Source organism: Chiloscyllium plagiosum, unplaced genomic scaffold (genome assembly GCF_037043375.1).
Source record: "Chiloscyllium plagiosum isolate Xiang-an unplaced genomic scaffold, Cpla_swu_hap1 HiC_scaffold_18, whole genome shotgun sequence".
NCBI lineage: Eukaryota > Metazoa > Chordata > Chondrichthyes > Orectolobiformes > Hemiscylliidae > Chiloscyllium > Chiloscyllium plagiosum.
Window position 1 is genome coordinate 7,015,803 of NW_028270156.1, and position 20,218 is coordinate 7,036,020.

Genomic DNA, 20,218 nt, shown 5'->3' on the forward strand with positions numbered 1-20,218 from the left:
GAAAAGCGCAGCAGGTCAGGCAGCATCTAGGGAACAGGAGAATCGACGTTTCGGGCATTAGCCCTTCTTCAGGAATGAGGAAAGTTGGTCCAGCAGGCTAAGATAAAAGATAGGGAGGAGGGACTTGGGGGAGGGGCGTCGGAAATGTGATAGGTGGAAAGAGGTCAAGGTGAGGGTGATAGGTCAGACTGGGGTGGGGCGGAGAGGTCGGGAAGAAGATTGCAGGTTAGGAAGGCGGTGCTGAATTTGATGGATTTGACTGAGACAGGCTGGGGGGAGGGGAAATGAGGAAACTGGTGAAATCCGATTTCATCCCTTGTGGTTGGAGGGTTCCTAGCCGGAAGATGAGGCGTTCTTCCTCCAACCGTCGTTTCGCTGTGGTCTGACGATGGAGGAGTCGGTCCCCAACACCTTATCTTCACCACGGACATCCAGTCCCTGTACACCTCCATCCCCCATCACGAAGGACTCAAAGCCCTCCGCTTCTTTCTTTCCCGCCGTACCAACCAGTACCCTTCCACAGACACCCTCCTTCGACTGACTGAACTGGTCCTCACCCTGAACAACTTCTCTTTCCAATCCTCCCACTTCCTCCAAACGTAAGGAGTAGCCATGGGCATACGCATGGGCCCCAGCTATGCCTGCCTCTTCGTAGGATATGTGGAACAATCCATCTTCCGCAACTACACTGGCCCCACCCCCCACCTTTTCCTCCGCTACATCGATGACTGTATCGGCGCCGCCTTGTGCTCCCACGAGGAGGTTGAACAGTTCATCCACTTCACCAACACCTTCCACCCCGACCTCAAATTCACCTGGACAGTCTCAGATTCCTCCCTCCCCTTCCTCGACCTTTCTATTTCTATCTCAGGCGACCGAATCAACACGGACATCTACTACAAACCAACCGACTCCCACAGCTACCTGGACTACACCTCCTCCCATCCTGCCCCCTGTAAAAACGCCATCCCATTCTCCCAATTCCTTCGACTCCGCCGCATCTGCTCCCAGGAGGACCAGTTCCAAAAATGCACATCCAGATGGCCTCCTTCTTCAAGGACCGCAATTTCCCCCCCGACGTGGTCGACTCCGCCGCATCTGCTCCCAGGAGGACCAGTTCCAAAAATGCACATCCAGATGGCCTCCTTCTTCAAGGACCGCAATTTCCCCCCCGACGTGGTCGACGATGCCCTCCACCGCATCTCTTCCACTTCCCGCTCCTCCGCCCTTGAGCCCCGCCCCTCCAACCGCCACCAGGACAGAACCCCACTGGTCCTCACCTACCACCCCACTAACCTCCATGTACAGCGCATCATCCGCCGCCATTTCCGCCACCTCCAAACGGACCCCACCACCAAGGATATATTTCCCTCCCCTCCCCTATCAGCATTCCGTAAAGACCACTCCCTCCGTGACTCCCTCGTCAGATCCACACCCCCCACCAACCCAACCTCCACTCCCGGCACCTTCCCCTGCAACCGCAGGAGGTGCAAGACTTGCGCCCACACCTCCCCCCTCACCTCCCTCCAAGGCCCCAAAGGAAACTTCCATATCCGCCACAGATTCACCTGTACCTCCACACATATCATCTATTGCATCCTTTGCACCCGATGTGGCCTCCTCTATATTCGGGAGACGGGCCGCCTACTTGCGGAGCGTTTCAGGGAACACCTCTGGGACACCCGGACCAACCAACCCAACCACCCTGTAGCTCAACATTTCAATTCCCCCTCCCACTCCACCAAGGATATGCAGGTCTTTGGACTCCTCCATCGTCAGACCACAGCGAAACGATGGTTGGAGGAAGAACGCCTCATCTTCCGGCTAGGAACCCTCCAACCACAAGGGATGAACTCGGATTTCACCAGTTTCCTCATTTCCCCTCCCCCCAGCCTGTCTCAGTCAAATCCATCAAATTCAGCACCGCCTTCCTAACCTGCAATCTTCTTCCCGACCTCTCCGCCCCTACCCCAGTCTGACCTATCACCCTCACCTTGACCTCTTTCCACCTATCACATTTCCGACGCCCCTCCCCCAAGTCCCTCCTCCCTATCTTTTATCTTAGCCTGCTGGACCAACTTTCCTCATTCCTGAAGAAGGGCTAATGCCCGAAACGTCGATTCTCCTGTTCCCTAGATGCTGCCTGACCTGCTGCGCTTTTCCAGCAACACATTTCCATCTCCCACCAGATCCTACCTTTCTGTCCAACCAGATCTTCACAATAGGATCATAGATCTTTCAGATCCTACCAGATCCATAGACAACAGCAATAGTAACAGTTACAAAGTAAAACAATGAATTGAAACTTGAGTTAAAGGATCCTATGTTACTGCTTTACAAATTTGAGAAATCACAACAATGAATTTTAGCTGAAGTGCTTCAGCTGATTGTAAAGGTTGAAAGTGCGGTGACATTTTATTGATGTTGGTGTACCCCAGCTACATGGTGTACAATAATGTTGGATTAACAAGTGGGACTTTGCCTAATCAGCCTCTTGAACTTGTTCTGCTGTGCACTTGAAGTAAATAGGGTTAATGCAATTAGTACTTTGCCTAAAGACCAAATCTTACATCCATAGTTTAATCTGTTTCTTTTCCTTGCATGATTACACCATGTTATCTTTACAGAGCTCAGCTATGTCTATGTTTATCGCTATACTGATACTCAGATTTTTGTCTGCCGAAACAATGACGGGCCTAACCCAAAAACGGTGGGAAAGCTTGATCTCAATCTACACAGATACAATGACAATTTTGTTTAAGGGCCTGCAGCCTTGCTCATCCGGTGAAACTTTTATGCAACATTTGTTCTATTTTTTCTGTGCATCAGTCTGTCAGGATTAATCATCCGTGAAGATGTTTCTTAACAAATATAATCAGGTGATTAAATTATTCAACAACGGAACTGCAAATAGATGTCATTAAAGACCCTGCGATTATTTTAACAATATCCATGAACAAATTAAAGACAGTTGTTGAACTGGAACGGGATGAATTCCACAGTAATTCCCAAATCTGAATTGATCTGAGGGAGCACAGCTAGTTCCTACTGTAGCCACCCTTTCTATCATAGATGCAACAACAACTACTGATAGTAGGTTAAGATTGAACCACATTTTAATTAAATTCTTCTGCAATATAATTCACATTTGAATATTTAAGAGAAAAATAAAGCTCCAAATCTAACATTCCATTCAATGTAGACTAATGTTACTGAGCCCTGAAACAAAAGCAAATTATTGTGATGTTAGAGAAATGCAATTAAAAACACAAAGTTCTGAAGAAACTCAGCAGGTTTGGCAGCATCTATGAAGAGAGAAACAGAGTTCATGTTTTGTGTCCAATACCATTCTTCCTCAGTTCCCCAGTTCTGAACAAAAGTCATAATTATTTTGAAATGCTAACTCTGCTTCTGTCACCACAAATGCTGCCAGACCTGCTGAGTTTCTGTCGCATTTTCCATTTTTATTTTACTTAATCCTGAACTGGTTCCTTGGGTTCTTGGATTTCAGAGAAGGAACCTTCGGATTTACAAAACAAAAGAGTGTTTGTTTATCCAGTCCTGGAGTTTGCTAGTTGTTTATGGGATGATGAGAGATACAACAAAGATAAAAAAAAAGTTTCAAAGAGGTGTGGCCTTATTCTACATACATCAGTATAGAAACTAGTTTCCCATCCTCGATCTAAGTTTTGGAATGAGAATCACGATAGCAAAGGGAATATAGATTGATATCTAGATCATAGAATAGAATCCCTACAGTGTGGAAACAGGCCCTTTGGCTCAACAGATCCACACCCAGACCCATTCCCCTACCCCGTAACCCTATATTTACCCCAGACTAATGCACCCTGAACACAATGGACAGCTTAGCATGGCCAATTTACCTAACCTGCACATCTTTGTATTGTAAGAGAAAACCCATGTAGACATGGGGAAAATGTGTAAACTCCACAGAATTAGTTGCCCAAGGCGGGAATCAAACTCGGGTCTTTGGTGCTGTGAGGCTGCAGTGCTAACCATTCAGCTGCCGTGCTGCCCAATGTTCTGTAAGGATGTTCTGTAAAATATGAAATGGACTACTAGCTAAAAAAAAACATGCAATGGCTTTGGGCATCACTGGCTATACCTGAATTTTTGGCCTTTCATAATTGTCCAGAGGGCAATTAGGAGTCAGCCACGTTGCTGTGGGTCTGGTGTCACACTGGTTCACAAAGGATGTTAGTGAACCTGATGGGCTCTTCTGATAATTCTCAATAGTTTACCAGTCATCACTAGATTCTTAATTTGAGTTTTTTTTTTATCTTGAATTCAGATTCTAGTATTTGCCATTATGGGCTTTGAAGTCAGGACCCAGCAAGTCGCCCTGGATTTCTGGATTAATCGTCTAGCAATAATCCCACCAGGCCATAGCCTCCTCAGAAACAGCTGCCTGGTGCCCCCAACAATGACTAAACACAAGGTTGCCATCCACATAGCCTACAGTCATGCTTATGGAGTCATACAGCATAGAAACAGATCCAACCAGTCCATTCTGACCATAATCCCCAAGCTCCCAAACTAAATTACTATAAAGATTATATATCTTGAATATATCAACAACCTTCCTTCCCCTGAACAATCCCACAATGGAGCAAACTGCTAAAGGGAACATTTACAGTCCCATCACATCATATCTTCAAGATGCATGATGAGTTAATTTCCACTAAAGGTTTCATTATCAGGATGACCATCTCAGTAGCTCTTGCCTTGTGTCACCAGCACCATCCATATCAATGTTAACAGTCTGTGATGTTGACACAACCAAAGCAAGAAATAGAAGTAATATAGTCAAGGATCCCTGCTCTATAGGCCAGTTTCTGCCATATTAGTTGTAGGTGAAAACACTAAAATGTCTGATTTAAAGATGTAACCATGGTTCTGTGGCATAGGTATTGTATAGACATGTGCACCCAGCTAAGTAATAAATCATGTGTTGTGGAAGGCTGAAGACCAAATGAATGTTGATAAGATACATGACAGAATCAGAAATTACAGCCTTTACCAGGAATCCAGGGAGACCTTGAAAACAAATGCACATTAAGATTAATAATATCAATGATCGCAAAGCAGGGGGTGTGTTGCAGGAATCAAATGATTATAAATCATTCTTGCTTTCCCCACTCAATTTCTGACACCAATCTGAATCTTGTAAATACATCACTCACTGACATCTCTAACCAGCCACACAGAGAAATACTTTCCAGTCAATGACGCTACTCAGCAGGTTTAAATAACCCCATGAAACAAACTATTTTCCAATATGAAGCAATGTGACCAATCCATTAGAATGTTTGCATTTGAATTAAAGTGCTTAACTCCACCCACATGCAACCTCAGTTAGGCAAAGCAACAATTAATAGTACGTGTGGGCCTGGTTTCTGTGAGTAGAGCTGTCATTAAGCTTTTATGTTATTGTGACAGAATTCAAATAAACAAGGTCATGCTAAATTTTCACACAACATCACACGATCTGATACCACAGTGTGATAACAATTGGTCTACCTGAAATCAATTGAGTCCTCACATGTGAATTAAATTAGTGTCTAATATGTATATGTCTATAATAGTTCCCCCCTCCACCACCTCCGAAGGCTCTTGAAGTGCAGTGGTAGTATCCCTACTGCTAAGCCAGGAGGCCTGGGTTCAAGAGTTGGAAGAGCATCTGTTAACATGTCGAATAGAAAATATCTTCACCTGGGATAGGCTTTTTGCTGCATTATATTATTGATACTGATCAATGAATCTACTGATCCTTTATAAGTTCCAATTTTTTATTGTTTGGTAGGTTACATAGTGAGGTGATGGATCTCAATTCTGCAAGCCAACTTCAAATCAGAAAGACAGCCAACATTTGAACACTGTTGCCCTCTGCATTGTTTACTCAGTTCTTTCATCTTTCTTTACTTTTAAAAAAAAATTCCCCACTGTTTTCTACTAAGCACGTCTTCCAGCCTCTGAACAAAGCTTAGCTGTCAAGGATGGAGACACAGCCTCACAAAGATGTGCAGGTTAGGTGAATTGGCCAGGCTAAGTTGCCCATCGTGTCCAGGGATGGTGGATGAGCCATGGGAAATACCAGATTATATGGATAGGATTGGAGTGGGGGCGGAGGTGGGGATGGTGTGCGTGGGTCCGAGTGGGATACTCTTCGGCTGCTCGGTGTGGGCTCAATGGGCTGAATAGCCTGTTGCCATTCTGTCGAGTTTCTGTGGTGTGATGATACAATAGTGGTAGTGTCACTCAAGTAGTAATCCAACAGTTTGAGGCAATAAAATAAGGGTTGTCTCAAATTTGTGTAGCTGATCTCAGACCACCCAGAGTGTGGATAACTGTGTTCTTGCAGCATCTATTTGGATCTTGCTATGGCAACGGCTGGAATTTAAATTCAATTACTGGATGTGGAATTCAAAACTAGCCTCACTAATGGTAACCATGAAACTACTATTGAGTGTTGACAAACACCCACCTCGGTCTCTAATGTCCTTTGGGGAAGTCCTGGCCTACATGTGCCTCCAGATCCCCAGCAATGCGATTGGCTCTTTACTGAAATATCCAAGCAAGTCACTTAATTTTTGGGGCAAATTAGGGATGAGAAACAAATGGTTAGCAACACCCAAAAACAAAATGTAACCCAGGAACACATTACAGTTCAATCTGCTCCATTTTCCTGATCAAAGCTTGACTGTGTTTGGAAGGTAATAATGGGAATGGGGTGGACTAAGTATGGTAAAGTCACCATCATCACTTTCGGGCTGCTGTGTCATTAAATGCAGACACACAACTGGTACAGGCATAATACAAGGGTCACCACACCTCAGGCAAGGGGAGTGGTTGAGGAGTTAAAATCTTGATGATAGTCTCAGCCAGTGCAGGTATTGAACTCATGCTGTTGGCATCACTTTACATTGTAAGCCAGTTATCCATCTAACTGAGCTAACCAACTGCCCACAGACTCCATAAGAATGGAATTGAAAGGTTAGATATCACTATTTCCTCTGTTTGGTCTCCTAAAATGATCAGCGTTTATCATTTTATCTGCTGTGTGAGATGTGTAACTAAAGAATGTTTGAAAAGACGGACCCTCATGTTTGAAATGGAGGCTGTCTCAAATTTGTGCACCTTGTCTGGGACCACCCAGAGTGTGTGTAGCTCCAACCACTTTGTTTCAGCTGCAGGCTTGTTAAAAATGTTCAAAGCGATGGAGTGTTCCTGGGATCACTCACGTATCACGTGGTGAAATTACACTTTCCACAGACATCATTGTGTATAACCTTAAAACCAAGCAGCACGAATGGCATAACTCAGTTGTCAAACGGAGTGCCATGAGGGGAGGTGAGTGACATGGGGCTGTTGTGGGGCAGTTCAACAGATTTCTTGATTTATTCTTGATTTTAAATATCTAAGCTTGCCGTGCTCTCCCTTGATGGTCACCCAGGTCACCAATACAAGTGAGGAATGCAAAATTAGAGTTATGGAGTCATACAGCATGGAAACAGACCCATCAGTCCAAATAGTCTACCCCAACCATGTTCCCAAACTAAACTAGTCCCACCTGCCTGTGTTTTGCCCATATCCCTCCAAAACCTTTCTATTTATGTACTTATCCAAATGTCTTTTAAATATTGTAACTGCACCTGTATCCACCACTTCATCTGGCAGTTCGTTCCACACACTAACCACGCTCTGTGTAAAAAGGTTGTCCTCATGTCCTTTTTACATCTTAAAAATATGCCCCTTAGTTTTGAACTCCCCCACCCTAGGCAAAGGACCTTTACTATTCACCTTATCTGTGTCCATCATGATATTATAAACCTCTATAAGGTCACCCTTCAATCTCCTACGTTCCAGTGAAAAAAGTCCCAACCTAATTTTATAACGTAAACCCTTCTTTCCTGGCAACATCCTACTGCAAGTTCATTCACACCATTTCGTGAGCTTGATTGCCTGTTTCCCCTGGGTGGGACATTCCAAAATCTCTCCTTTTTGTTGCATAATTCTGACTAATTTGATGACACATTGTTTTGAATCCATGATTAAAGTTATTACACTTTGGAGTAATGAGAGCATTTTATCACCAACAAAGAACAAGTTGCAACATTTTGTTTTCAAAATGTTTTATGAAGTGAATCCCAATGACTTGGAAAGTGCAGGATGTAATTATTTGTGGGAACGTAGGAGTGCATTTAAACCGTATGATCGTAGCTGATGGTACAACTCAACAAATCAAATCTCAGAATGAAATCTGGTCTGATTGATCATAATCCTTTTTAATTCTAGTTAACTTGGTAGTCATTCATTGAAACATAGTCACACAAGGCTGCAAAGGAACCAAAGGATTTTACCCAAAAAAATCCCCACACTATCTAGACATTGATCAAAATTGGAAAAGTATCCAATTAAAACAATTGTTTCTCCAACACTATCACTTTGTACCAATTCAAATCCAGGTAAATTACATACCTAAGTTTGATTTATCCCAGTTTTTATCCTGTGAACTATGGAGTTTTTTTGCATGAATACTATCAAAAGTGAGCTTAGACTTCTTCAGCTTCAAATACACTGAAGAATTCTAACCAAATGGTTTGAAAGTTTCACAAGCTAAACCTTTACACTGAGATAATTTATTTCCTTGACTTCTGAAAAGTGCTGAAAATGTGTTGCTGGAAAAGCGCAGCAGGTCAAGCAGCATCCAAGGAGCAGGATTCCTGAAGAAGGGCTCATGCCCGAAACGTCGATTCTCCTACTCCTTGGATGCTGCCTGACCTGCTGCGCTTTTCCAGCAACACATTTTCAGCTCTGATCTCCAGCGTCTGCAGCCCTCACTTTCTCCTTCTCTGAAAAGTCCCTTCTTTAGGACTCAATCATCTCCTCTGGATTGCCCTGAAAACATTCTGTCTCGGTTTCCTAAACTGAAATCAGTCACTGAATATCTCAAACCGCAACAAAGCTAATTTTGTTTGCTTTTTGAAATTTCCAGGACACCAAAGGTAACTTTTCCTTCATAAACCACTGCAATAAACACAATCAAAGTTTGTGAAAAGATTTGTAGCTCGGGTGCTTGTTGCTGTGGTTCTGTTCGCCGAGCTGGAAGTTTTTGTTGCAAACGTTTCGTCCCCTGTCTAAGTGATATCCTCAGTGCTTGGGAGCTTCCTGTGAAGCGCTTCTGTGGTGTTTCCTCCGGCATTTATAGTGGCCTGTCCCTGCCGCTTCCGGTTGTCAGTTTCAGCTGTCCGCTGTAGTGGCCGGTATATTGGGTCCAGGTCGATGTGTTTGTTGATGGAGTTTGTGAATGAGTGCCATGCTTCTAGGAATTCCCTGGCTGTTCTTTGTTTGGCTTGCCCTATAATGGTAGTGTTGTCCCAGTCAAATTCATGTTGCTTGTCATCTGCGTGTGTGGCTACTAGGGATAGCTGGTCATGTCGTTTCGTGGCTAGTTGATAATCATGGATGCGGATCGTTAGCTGTCTTCCTGTTTGTCCTATGTAGTGTTTTGTGCAGTCCTTGCATGGGATTTTGTACACTACATTAGTTTTGCTCACGCTGGGTATCGGGTCCTTCGTTCTGGTGAGTTGTTGTCTGAGTGTGGCTGTTGGTTTGTGTGCTGTTATAAGTCCTAGTGGTCGCAATAGTCTGGCTGTCATTTCAGAGATGTTCTTGATGTAAGGAACAGCCAGACTACTCCGACCACTAGGACTTATAACAGCACACAAACCGACAGCCACACTCAGACAACAACTCACCAGAACGAAGGACCCGATACCCAGTGTGAGTAAAACTAATGTAGTGTACAAAATCCCATGCAAGGACTGCACAAAACACTACATAGGACAAACAGGAAGACAGCTAACGATCCGCATCCACGAACATCAACTAGCCACAAAACGACACGACCAGCTATCCCTAGTAGCCACACACGCAGACGACAAGCAACATGAATTTGACTGGGACAACACTACCATTATAGGGCAAGCCAAACAAAGAACAGCCAGGGAATTCCTAGAAGCATGGCACTCATCCACAAACTCCATCAACAAACACATCGACCTGGACCCAATATACCGGCCACTGCAGCGGACAGCTGAAACTGACAACCGGAAGCGGCAGGGACAGGCCACTATAAATGCCGGAGGAAACACCACAGAAGCGCTTTACAGGAGGCTCCCAAGCACTGAGGATGTCACCTAGACAGGGGACGAAACGTTTGCAACAAAAACTTCCAGCTCGGCAAACAGAACCACAGCAATAAACACAATGTTGCACTCATACTCCAGGAGTTCCGTGTTTTCTGACAGATAGTGGAGAAGGTCACTGTTCCAAAAGGACCTAATTATTGTTTTAAAACATTTAGAAAAGTAACCAACCCAAAAACACTGTTTTAAAATCTAAGTATAATAAATCAGGCACATTAGCATCTTTCCTAACTGCTGGTTACATCAAGTCGCTTTCTTTTGGTCTCTCACTCTCTCGCTTCTCTCTGGCTCTCTCATTGTCTCTCTCTCTCTCTCTCTCTCTCTCTCTCTCTCTGACTATCTCTCTGTGCCATCTCTCTTGCTATTGCACTATCTCTTTTGTAGTTCCTCTCTTGTGCTCTATCACTGTGAGCTTGTGCTGTCATGCTATATATATTTTCACGATATCTCTCTCCCACTCATTTGCTGTTTCTCATACTATCTCCGACATTCTCTCTCATGCTGTCTCTGTCATTGCTATCTCTCACTCTAGTGCTCTGTCTTGCAGGACTTCTTTCACTGTCATACTATTTCTCTCACATAGCCTCTCTGCATCACACTATTTTTCACTTGTTCTCTTTCTCTCACTCCATCCCTCACATATCTCCTTCGTCAGGTGATGAAGGAGCAGCGCTCCAAAAGCTAGTGCTTCCAATTAAACCTGTTGGACTATAATCTGCTGTTGTGTGATTTTTATCTTTGTGCACCCCTCTCCAACACCGGCATCTTCAAATCATAGCCCTTACTTGCTATTTCCCTCACCATATCTTTTTCACATCCTCTCTCTTTTGCATGGTTTCCCTTTATCTCCCTCATGCTCTTTCTCTCTTCCTGTATCAAGCTCACATGTGCTGTCTCATTGTTGCATGTTTTCCTTCACTCTCTCTTGCGCTCTCTTTCCCATAAATCTCTGTCTCACATGCTATCTCTCTTGCTTGTTCTCTCTCTCACATGCTTTCTCTTGCATATTCTCTCTCACATTCTCCCTTGTGCGTCCTTGCGATAGCTCTCACACTATCTCTATTGCATGTTCTCGGTCCATCTCTATCTTGCCCCTCAGATGCAAACAGTGAATCCAACTCCATTTTTAATGCCTGGATTCTAATCCTGCTCTTCATCGACAGATGGAGGTGGAAGCATTTTGTTACAGGTGACTGAGACAAGTTAATAAATTGTTCATTTATTCTCAATTTCTATTTGGCATCCTGATATTAACTTTTGTAACTTGTGCCAAAACAGAATAAATCCAACATTTGAATTAGCGTAGTTTCCAAATCTGAGAAGTGTTGAGGTGATGATGTTCTTTTGACTCCTCAGACAGATAATATTGAAAACCTTCCTCTGGTTCAGAGAGGTTTGATGGGACTCTTCATCTCTCATTCTGTTTCCTGTATAAACCATTTCCATTAACTTAAATTGATTAACAGCAACACTGGTTTAATTTGAAGTTCTATTTTTGTGTAGGGTTCTCTTCATTCCTAATGTGTATCTAAGCAGCATTCCTCTGACCCTGAGTTGGGACAGTTCCCTTTGTTTTCCCTCACTCTGCTTTCACTTGATACTTAGAAAGTTTGACTAAATTCTATTCTCACCAATAGCAGTTGAATATTGAGACATTTCTTGAAGCTTCATATCAATGTGTCCGTGACTATGTGCTGAAGTCTTTGAAATGGGTGTTTGTTTGTGTGTTACAACCCAGAATCTGACATTTTGGATGAACACACTGCAGGATTAGCCAAAACACCTCCAAGTGCATATAAAGTCTTCGAAATGAAGCTGTCAAACAAATACTTGACTTTATAAGGGATCAAGTTGTTGATTGAGGCTGCACATAGTTAACAGACCTTTGTCAATGAGAGTGGTTTTTTTTATCAGTGGACACTTAGAACGCTTTTGATTTCATTTCCATATGTGATCTGACATCTGCACATAGGGGACACTGGGTGAATTGGCTTGGAGGTTGTAAAGCCACAGAGAGTTGGGTGGGAGACATTTGTTGGCATTTCCCTCATCCAGTTGTTAATGCATTTGTATGGGGCAATAGGGTTGGGTGGAAGGTCATAAGTTGGCATGATAAATGGAGTGCTATTTTTGTTAGCTTTTTGGAATTTCCAGAACACCAAAGATGACTTTTTCTAAAGCCTGCCTCTGCATCAGCGACTCCTTTGGTTGCCTCTGAAGGTTTCCAGGGCAATGGCAAGGTCAGCATTTGATACCCATCCCTCATCACCCCTAAACTGAGTGACCTGCAAGGCCGTTTCAGAGGGCCGTTAAGAGCCACATTGCTGTTGCCCAGACCGGGTAAGGATGGCAGATTTCCTTTCCTGAAGAACGTGCATGACTCAGATGACAACTGAAACTAGCTTTCTGGCCATCATCACAGAGATTACTTTCAATTTGTGATTTATTAGTTGAATTTCACTAGTGTTCCTTAGATACAGCACCTTCTAAACCCGCAGCACGTACCATCCAGAAGGACAAGCGCAGATGATACTTGAGAACATCACCAACTGCAAGTTCCCCTTCAAACCATTCACCATCCAGCATGAAAATATATCACCATTTCTTCCAAATGGACTGCAGCAGTTCTAGAATGCAGCTCACCACCTCCTTCTCAACTAGGGACGGGCAATAAATGCCAGCTCAGCCAGTGACACCCTTGTCCCATGAATGAATTTTAAAAAAACTTAACTCTGTTTATTCCTTTGGTAGGATATGAAACCACATCCCTCACACCCCAGTCTTGGATTCCTGGATTCCCACTACTCCATCATCTCACCTGCTGGCTTGCTGATGTAATTTGCTACATGAATTTTATTGGAAATTCTTTGTGCTTTGAACAAACAGGCTCACCTGGTAGCAGCTTTTGAGCAAAGCCTTGCTAACATGACAGGAAGATTGCAAAGTTTAACCATGACTGCTGAACAGAAGGTCAGTGTTGCCTGCCATCTGTTTAATTTGTGTACTGTGGTGTATTAAGCTTGGTTTACCGAGAGGATGGCTTGTTTTGGGACAAGTGGAAATTTTATGAGATATGTGACTTCCAGGGTAAATTAGACCAGCTATCTTTGGTATTTTCTAATTAACCATTTCATAGATGTTGTTACACACCTCTAGAGCAAGTGGAATGTGAACTCTGGTCTCCTGGCACAGAGATAGGGACACTACCACTGTAGCATGAGAACCCACCAGGTATCTTTAAGCAAAACATGTGATTATGAGCTGCTGCTGGAACAACAGGAAGGTGCATTAGATGTTGTTTCCCTTCCCCTGGGACTTTTTGTTTTTATTATGTCAACAACACATTATACCATACAACCAGTAAAGAGAAGTTTAATTCTAATTAGACTACTTTGAGTAATACAGTTTACAATTTAATTCGTGTATGTTTGCCACAATAAGCAGTAATTCAGCTTTGAGAAAAGCCAGGAAGTCAGTACAGTGTAACAAGATAATAATGAAATGGAGTATATTTTCATTTGTAAGGAACGTCTTAATACCTGCCATTTCTTCAATGTTCAGGATTCTGAACTTAATGAATTGCGAAAAACCATCGAACTGCTCAAGAAGCAGAATGCTGCAGCCCAAGCTGCAATCAATGGCGTCATCAACACACCAGAACTGTCCTGTAAAGGTAGGGATGTCTGTCAAAGAGTTATCATGTATTGCTTTAAGGAATTCTCTGCGAGGGATTGTTTGCAATGCTCTTACTCATACTTCCTGATGATAAATAATCACAGATCCACCCCACCAGTAAACAGTTGTGATATGTAAGGGTTGTAGAGTCTTTCCTTTTATCATCAGACAAGTTTCCCAGTTTTAAACTACCGTTAACTAAAATGTCCTTTAGAATCAAACTATCTCCCAGGTCTGAGCACAATGGAAATTCATTGTAATTAGCAAATTTTTACCAAGATAATGTTTGCTTTAGGGATTTTAGGCTTTTATTATATTTGTTGTCAAGTCAATGTTACAACAAAAGTGAAAAGATAAGCAACATACATCTGTCCCTTTTTTGATTAACAAAAATCCATATCTTTCCTATCTCACCAAAATTAGTTATATTTGTCTTTTTTTGATGTAAACCTACAAATCATTCACAAGGATTAGTGAAAAAAACCATTGTAATTTGAAGATAAGACCAGATATTGTTCACTGGGAGACTATGATCCACATGTCTGACTAAGGTGGTGAATGATTTGACAGTGCTTTAAAATACAAATCCTTAAACAAACAAGGTTAACACACACTGTGTCACAATGTTGTCATTTCTATCTTTGACCTATAGTTACGTACAGGGGAGGTCATAGAGCCATAGAGTCATAGAGATGTACAGCTTGGAAACAGACCCTTTGGTCCAACCCGTCCATGCTGACCAGATATCCCAACCCAATCTAATCCCACCTTCCAGCACCCAGCCCATATCCCTCCAAACCCTTCCTAATCATATACCCATCCAAATGCCTCTTAAATGTTGCAATTGTACCAGCCTCCACCACTTCCTCTGGCAGCTCATTCCATACGCGTACCACCCTCTGTGTGAAAACGGTGCCCCGTAGGTCTCTTTTATATCTTTCCCCTCTCACCATAAACCTATGCCCTCTAGTTCTGGACTTCCCCACCCCAGGGAAAAGACTTTGCCTATTTACCCTATCCATGCCCCTCATAATTTTATAAACCTCTATAAGGTCACCCCTCAGCCTCCGATGCTCCAGGGAAAACAGCCCCAGCCTGTTCAGCCTCTCCCTGTAGCTCAGATCCTCCAACCCTGGCAACATCCTTGTAAATCTTTTCTGAACCCTTTCAAGTTTCACAACATCTTTCCGATAGGAAGGAGACCAGAATTGCACGCAATATTCCAACAGTGGCCTAACCAATGCCCTGTACAGCTGCAACATGACCTCCCAACTCCTGTACTCAATACTCTGACCAATAATACTCTGACCGTAGAGTCAGAATCTTTGGTGACCTTTTAGCGGCAATTGGATAGGTACATGGATGGGTGCTTAAGTTAGGACAAATGTTCGGCACAACATCGTGGGCCGAAGGGCCTGTTCTGTGCTGTATTGTTCTATGTTCTATGTTCTAAAGGAAAGCATACCAACCGCCTTCTTCACTATCCTATCTACCTGCAACTCCACTTTCAAGAAAATATGAACCTGCACTCCAAGGTCTCTTTGTTCAGCAACACTCCCTAGGACCTTACCATTAAGTGTATAAGTCCTGCTAAGATTTGCTTTCCCCAAATGCAGCACCTCGCATTTATCTGAATTAAACTCCATCTGCCACTCCTCAGCCCATTGGCCCATCTGGTCCAGATCCTGTTATAATCTGAGGTAACCCTCTTCGCTGTCCACTACACCTCCAATTTTGGTGTCATAGAACATAGAACATAGAAGAATACAGCACAGTACAGGCCCTTCGGCCCTCGATGTTGCGCCGATCCAAGCCCACCTAACCTACACTAGCCCACTATCCTCCATATGCCTATCCAATGCCCGCTTAAATGCCCATAATGAGGGAAAACTTACTAACTGTACCTCTTATGGTCACATCCAAATCATTTGTGTAAATGACAAAAATTAGAGGACCCAGCACCAATCCTTGTGGCACTCCACTGGTCACAGGCCTCCAGTCTGAAAAACCAACCCTCCACCACCACCCTGTCTTCTACCTTTGAACCAGTTCTGTATCCAAATGGCTAGTTCTCCCTGTATTCCATGAGATCTAACCTTGCTAATCAGTCTCCCATGGGGAACCTTGTCAATCGCCTTACTGAAGTCCATATAGATCACATCTACTGCTCTGCCCTCATCTATCCTCTTTGTTACTTCCTCAAAAAACTCAACCAAGTTTGTGAGATATGATTTCCCACACACAAAGCTATGTTACTATCCCTCATCAGTCCTTGCCTTTCCAAATACATGTACATCTTGTCCCTCAGAATTCCCTCCAACAACTTACCCACCACCGACGTCAGGCTCACTGGTCTATAGTTCCCTGCCTTGTCCTTACCACCCTTCTTAAACAGTGGTGGCATTGTGGTAATGTTACCTGGCCCAGTAGTGAGAGACCCAGGCGAATGCTCTGGGAATATGGGTTTGAATCTCACCACAGCAGACAGTGCTTTTTGAACTCGGTTAGTAAGTCTGGAATAAAAAACTCATCCATGGTAACCACGAAACTGTTGCCAAATGTTGTAACGCCCATATGGTTCCCTGATGTCCTTCAAGGAAGGAAATCTGCTGTCCTTGGCTGGGCTAGCCTACATGTGAGTCCACCAATATGGCTGACACTTAACGACCCTCTCGGTGATTTAGACAGTGTGAGTTCTGATGCCTCTGCAATTTCCTCGCAGCCGGAAATGGTACATCCCAGTCAACAGATCTGAGGATTCGGAGGCAGCACTCATCAGACAGTGTGTCCAGTGTGAACAGTGCCACCAGCCATTCCAGCGTGGGCAGTAGTGCAGAGGTCGATTCCAAGAAAAAGAAGAAGAAGAACTGGGTAAGTCCATGGCTTTAAAGTTTGAGGGTGTTTTTCAAATTAAGCTTCGGTCCATAGTGCCCTTCACAAATCCACAGATGATCTGGGCCATGTTTACAACTCAAGGGAGTTTTATTTTAGTGGACTTGATACAGGTATGAACATAATGTAAAACAAGGAGATTGTTATAAATTGTTAAGTAGTGTCATGTTTAGCTACAAATGCAAAGTGTGTTGCTTTCTGACAATATGGTGATTATATATTTCACCCAAATATTTTTGCAAAAGGCTTTTCTTTGGTGAAGCAAGGTTTGATTTCTTTCTCACATTGGTGCCTATAAGATTTCCTGATTGACAGTTTCTCCAAATTAGGATTAATCTACAGAGGCAAACAAAAATGATTAGTGAGAGAAGGCAAAATAGATAAAATCAAGTTAATTGAATAATTATTATAATGTATTACAACTGAGCATGTTTGGTCTTGGATAACCTGTAGTGAATACAAAATGCTAAACACAGATCTGGTGAGAATAAGGTATCACAGACTAATTCAGTGAATTCTATCTGCACTATTACAGGTAAACTGCATGCGTTAAACATTGGACTCTGTGACTTAAGTTGCAGTATCTCAGCACCATGGTTATTCTGTTATTTTAATGGTTACCTCAGTATTTATGTTTACTTTCTTCCTTGCACATATAACCAGGTACCTCCATGTGTAGATACAGATGTAAATTATCTCCATGGCCGTGTAATAGGTTTTGCACTTTAGTCTTATTGGAGTTCTGAGGCTTCTGCCCACCCCTCAATCTGAAAGGTTCTATTATCATGAAACAATGCAGCTCTGATTTTATTGTTGTGGGGCTATGTTTCTGCTCACCATGTTGTCACAAAACATCCCAGTTGTCTACATGGTCCCATCCATTCACTTTGAGACAAGACCAATAGCCTGTGGAGCTGCAGGTGCAGGATCTATGACTCTCTGACTCTTTCTGGTTCCTTCAAGGATCTTTGAACATGAAAATGTCAGTCACAGAATTTGGGTTATTTGGCCTCTTTAAGAAGTTGAATTTGAATTGCCAATTTATAAAATTGTTTAGTAAGATGACATTGTAAGAAGGCATTCCAGGTATCTGTCAAGGACCTGTTAGATGGTGTGTGGATCTATAGGTATGAGTAATCAATCTGTTCATGTGTTTGTTGACCCCACTATAACTTCATTGTGCAGAAAGTTGCGCATTCATTATGCTGGCTATGTTTGCTGCTTGGTTTGTGTCCAAATTCTTGTGAAATCTTAGAGTGATATTCTTAATGGTGAGCATTTTGGGTCATTAATAGTTCAGAAAGGGTTACCTACATGTAATAATTTAATGTTTTGATATTCATTTTATGATTTATTTTGTCTGATAGCAAACTTCATCTTGTTGCATGTTGTTTAGTTAAGACCCATTCTGTCCGTTATATGATTGTTTATGTAGATATAATAAATACCACTAAAATTTCAATAGGAAATAATGTTATTGTGATGTGTGCATTTTAAGAACTATTCTAACCTTCTCCTGTTAGTGTAGCTCTGATCACTTAAAATATACAGCTCGTAATTGAATCCCAACAGGAAATGATGTATTCATTTCCTTTCTGGTCATAATTGGTTTGCCAGTTCTACATTGCTGCAAATAAATTCCAGAAAGGATCCCAAGTTTTCACAGTACTGTGGAAACTAGATCTTTATTTGTCCAAAAGCAAAATTGAGCAGATGCTGGAGTTCTGAAGTAAAAGCAGAAAGTGATAGAGATGCTCAGCAGATCAGGCAGTATCTGTGAAGCAAGAAACAGAATTAAGGTTTCATTAACTCTTGATTTTCTCTATACAGATGCTGCTTAACCTGCTGAGGTATTTCTGCTTTTATTTTGTCGAGTTGGCTTGCTCGCAGCCACTCTCACCATTGGCATTTTGTAGAATTTATTTATCAAATAGATTTTTTACTTTGTTCAAAATTAAAATTAGCTTGTTGTCTTCTCTTCTTTTTCCCTGTGCTTGCACACTTCATGGCAGGTTTATGAGGTAAGTATAACCTTGTACTTGCAGATCACCTTAAATCTAGCATGACATAATAAACCCTTGGTCAGCACAGAAATCAGGAAACAGTTAAATGGAGAGGTTCTTACCAACTTCCCTCTGTGTGTGCTTGATGGTGTGTCCCCTTCTGTACTGCAGTGGCAATATTACTACTTAGCATGCCTTAATTTTCACATCATAATTTCAGATAAGTAATTCACACGGTATTTCATAAGTGTTAAGTCATTCCTCAAGGATGCTGTTGCACACTGTGTGGATGTGGAACATTTTTAACATGAGCTGCTTTGAAGTATTACAGTAGAACCCAAGAAGTCTTTTTCTTTAATGTGGGATATGTCGGGTTCCCCTTCCTTGGCTGTTGAGAGAGATACATAATTAGACCAGGTCCCCTTGATGAAGAGGTGCAAACGAATGAAAGGGAGGAAATAACTCTACACGCTGTAGCATTGAGCATAAGAAGATATGTATGTCTGCAGGTTGTCTTGTGATTTTTTTTCTGAGTGGTTTGATGTAACGAAGTCAAAGAAACCCGAAATAATGGTGAGAAAGGGAATGAAGTTGAGTGTAATCTTCAGCTTATTAATTTATAGAAAGATTTTGAGACAGTTTGATCGTATAATATAAACAAATGGTTTTTGATGATACCTCTTTGAATCCTTTTTATGATATTTAAACCTTAATGTAATCAATTTGGTTTCTTTCTATTCATTCAGAGGATGTGGACTGTTCCAGCATTTATTACTTCTCCCAAGTTGCTATTGTGAAGTTGTAAATGAGCTGCCTTCTTGAACTGTTAATTAATTCATAATGTCATGTTATAACATTTCATCCTCCAATAAAGACAACAAAGTTAGATGAATGCTGATATATTTCGGGCAGGAGGTCAGTTTTATCCCTTGGATAGGAGGGGTGGGGATGGGTTTGGCTGGTGATAAGAGCACCTTGGAGTGTGGGGTGGGTGATGTGTCCACAATAGGTTTCTGAGGCCAGAAAGAGCATTCACGTTGATACATTGGAATGAGTTTTCTGCCTGATAAGGTCCATGAGGAAGCCCCAGGGAAGCATGGCTGGTCATGTATGGCCCAAGGCGTTAGACCACAATTGCCCAGTTGCCATCCATTGGACAAGCAACATAGAATTGGCATTTTCAGTCTGATTAATGTCACTAATGAGACGTATTACAGCAGTGTTTGGATACTTTTAACTCTTTGCTGACTTTCATCCTTACGTAAGCACAACAGTGTTCTTTGTTGCTGTGAAGCCATGTTTCGGTGGGTGAGACTGGCAGAATTCACCAGACGCTAAACTATAAAACTGGAATTTCTGAATCCCAGTGTCAACTGAACACTTGTATGTTTCTGCGAGTAGATGTTTGAAAGTTTGTGT

At 42.5% G+C, this 20,218-nt stretch overlaps 1 protein-coding gene across 13 annotated transcripts in view; it reads left to right on the plus strand.

Moving 5' to 3' along the window:
• The window catches only part of nav2a (neuron navigator 2a), a 1,144,654-nt gene that overhangs the window by 1,083,241 nt on the left and 41,195 nt on the right, over positions 1 to 20,218 (plus strand). For all 13 annotated transcript variants that reach the window (XM_087996268.1, XM_087996269.1, XM_043705373.2 and 10 more), the window contains 3 exons: positions 13,116 to 13,199; positions 13,791 to 13,902; positions 16,627 to 16,775. In XM_087996268.1, coding sequence (XP_087852394.1) covers positions 13,116 to 13,199; positions 13,791 to 13,902; positions 16,627 to 16,775 — 345 coding nt within the window. The remainder of the gene's footprint in view (positions 1 to 13,115; positions 13,200 to 13,790; positions 13,903 to 16,626; positions 16,776 to 20,218) is intronic.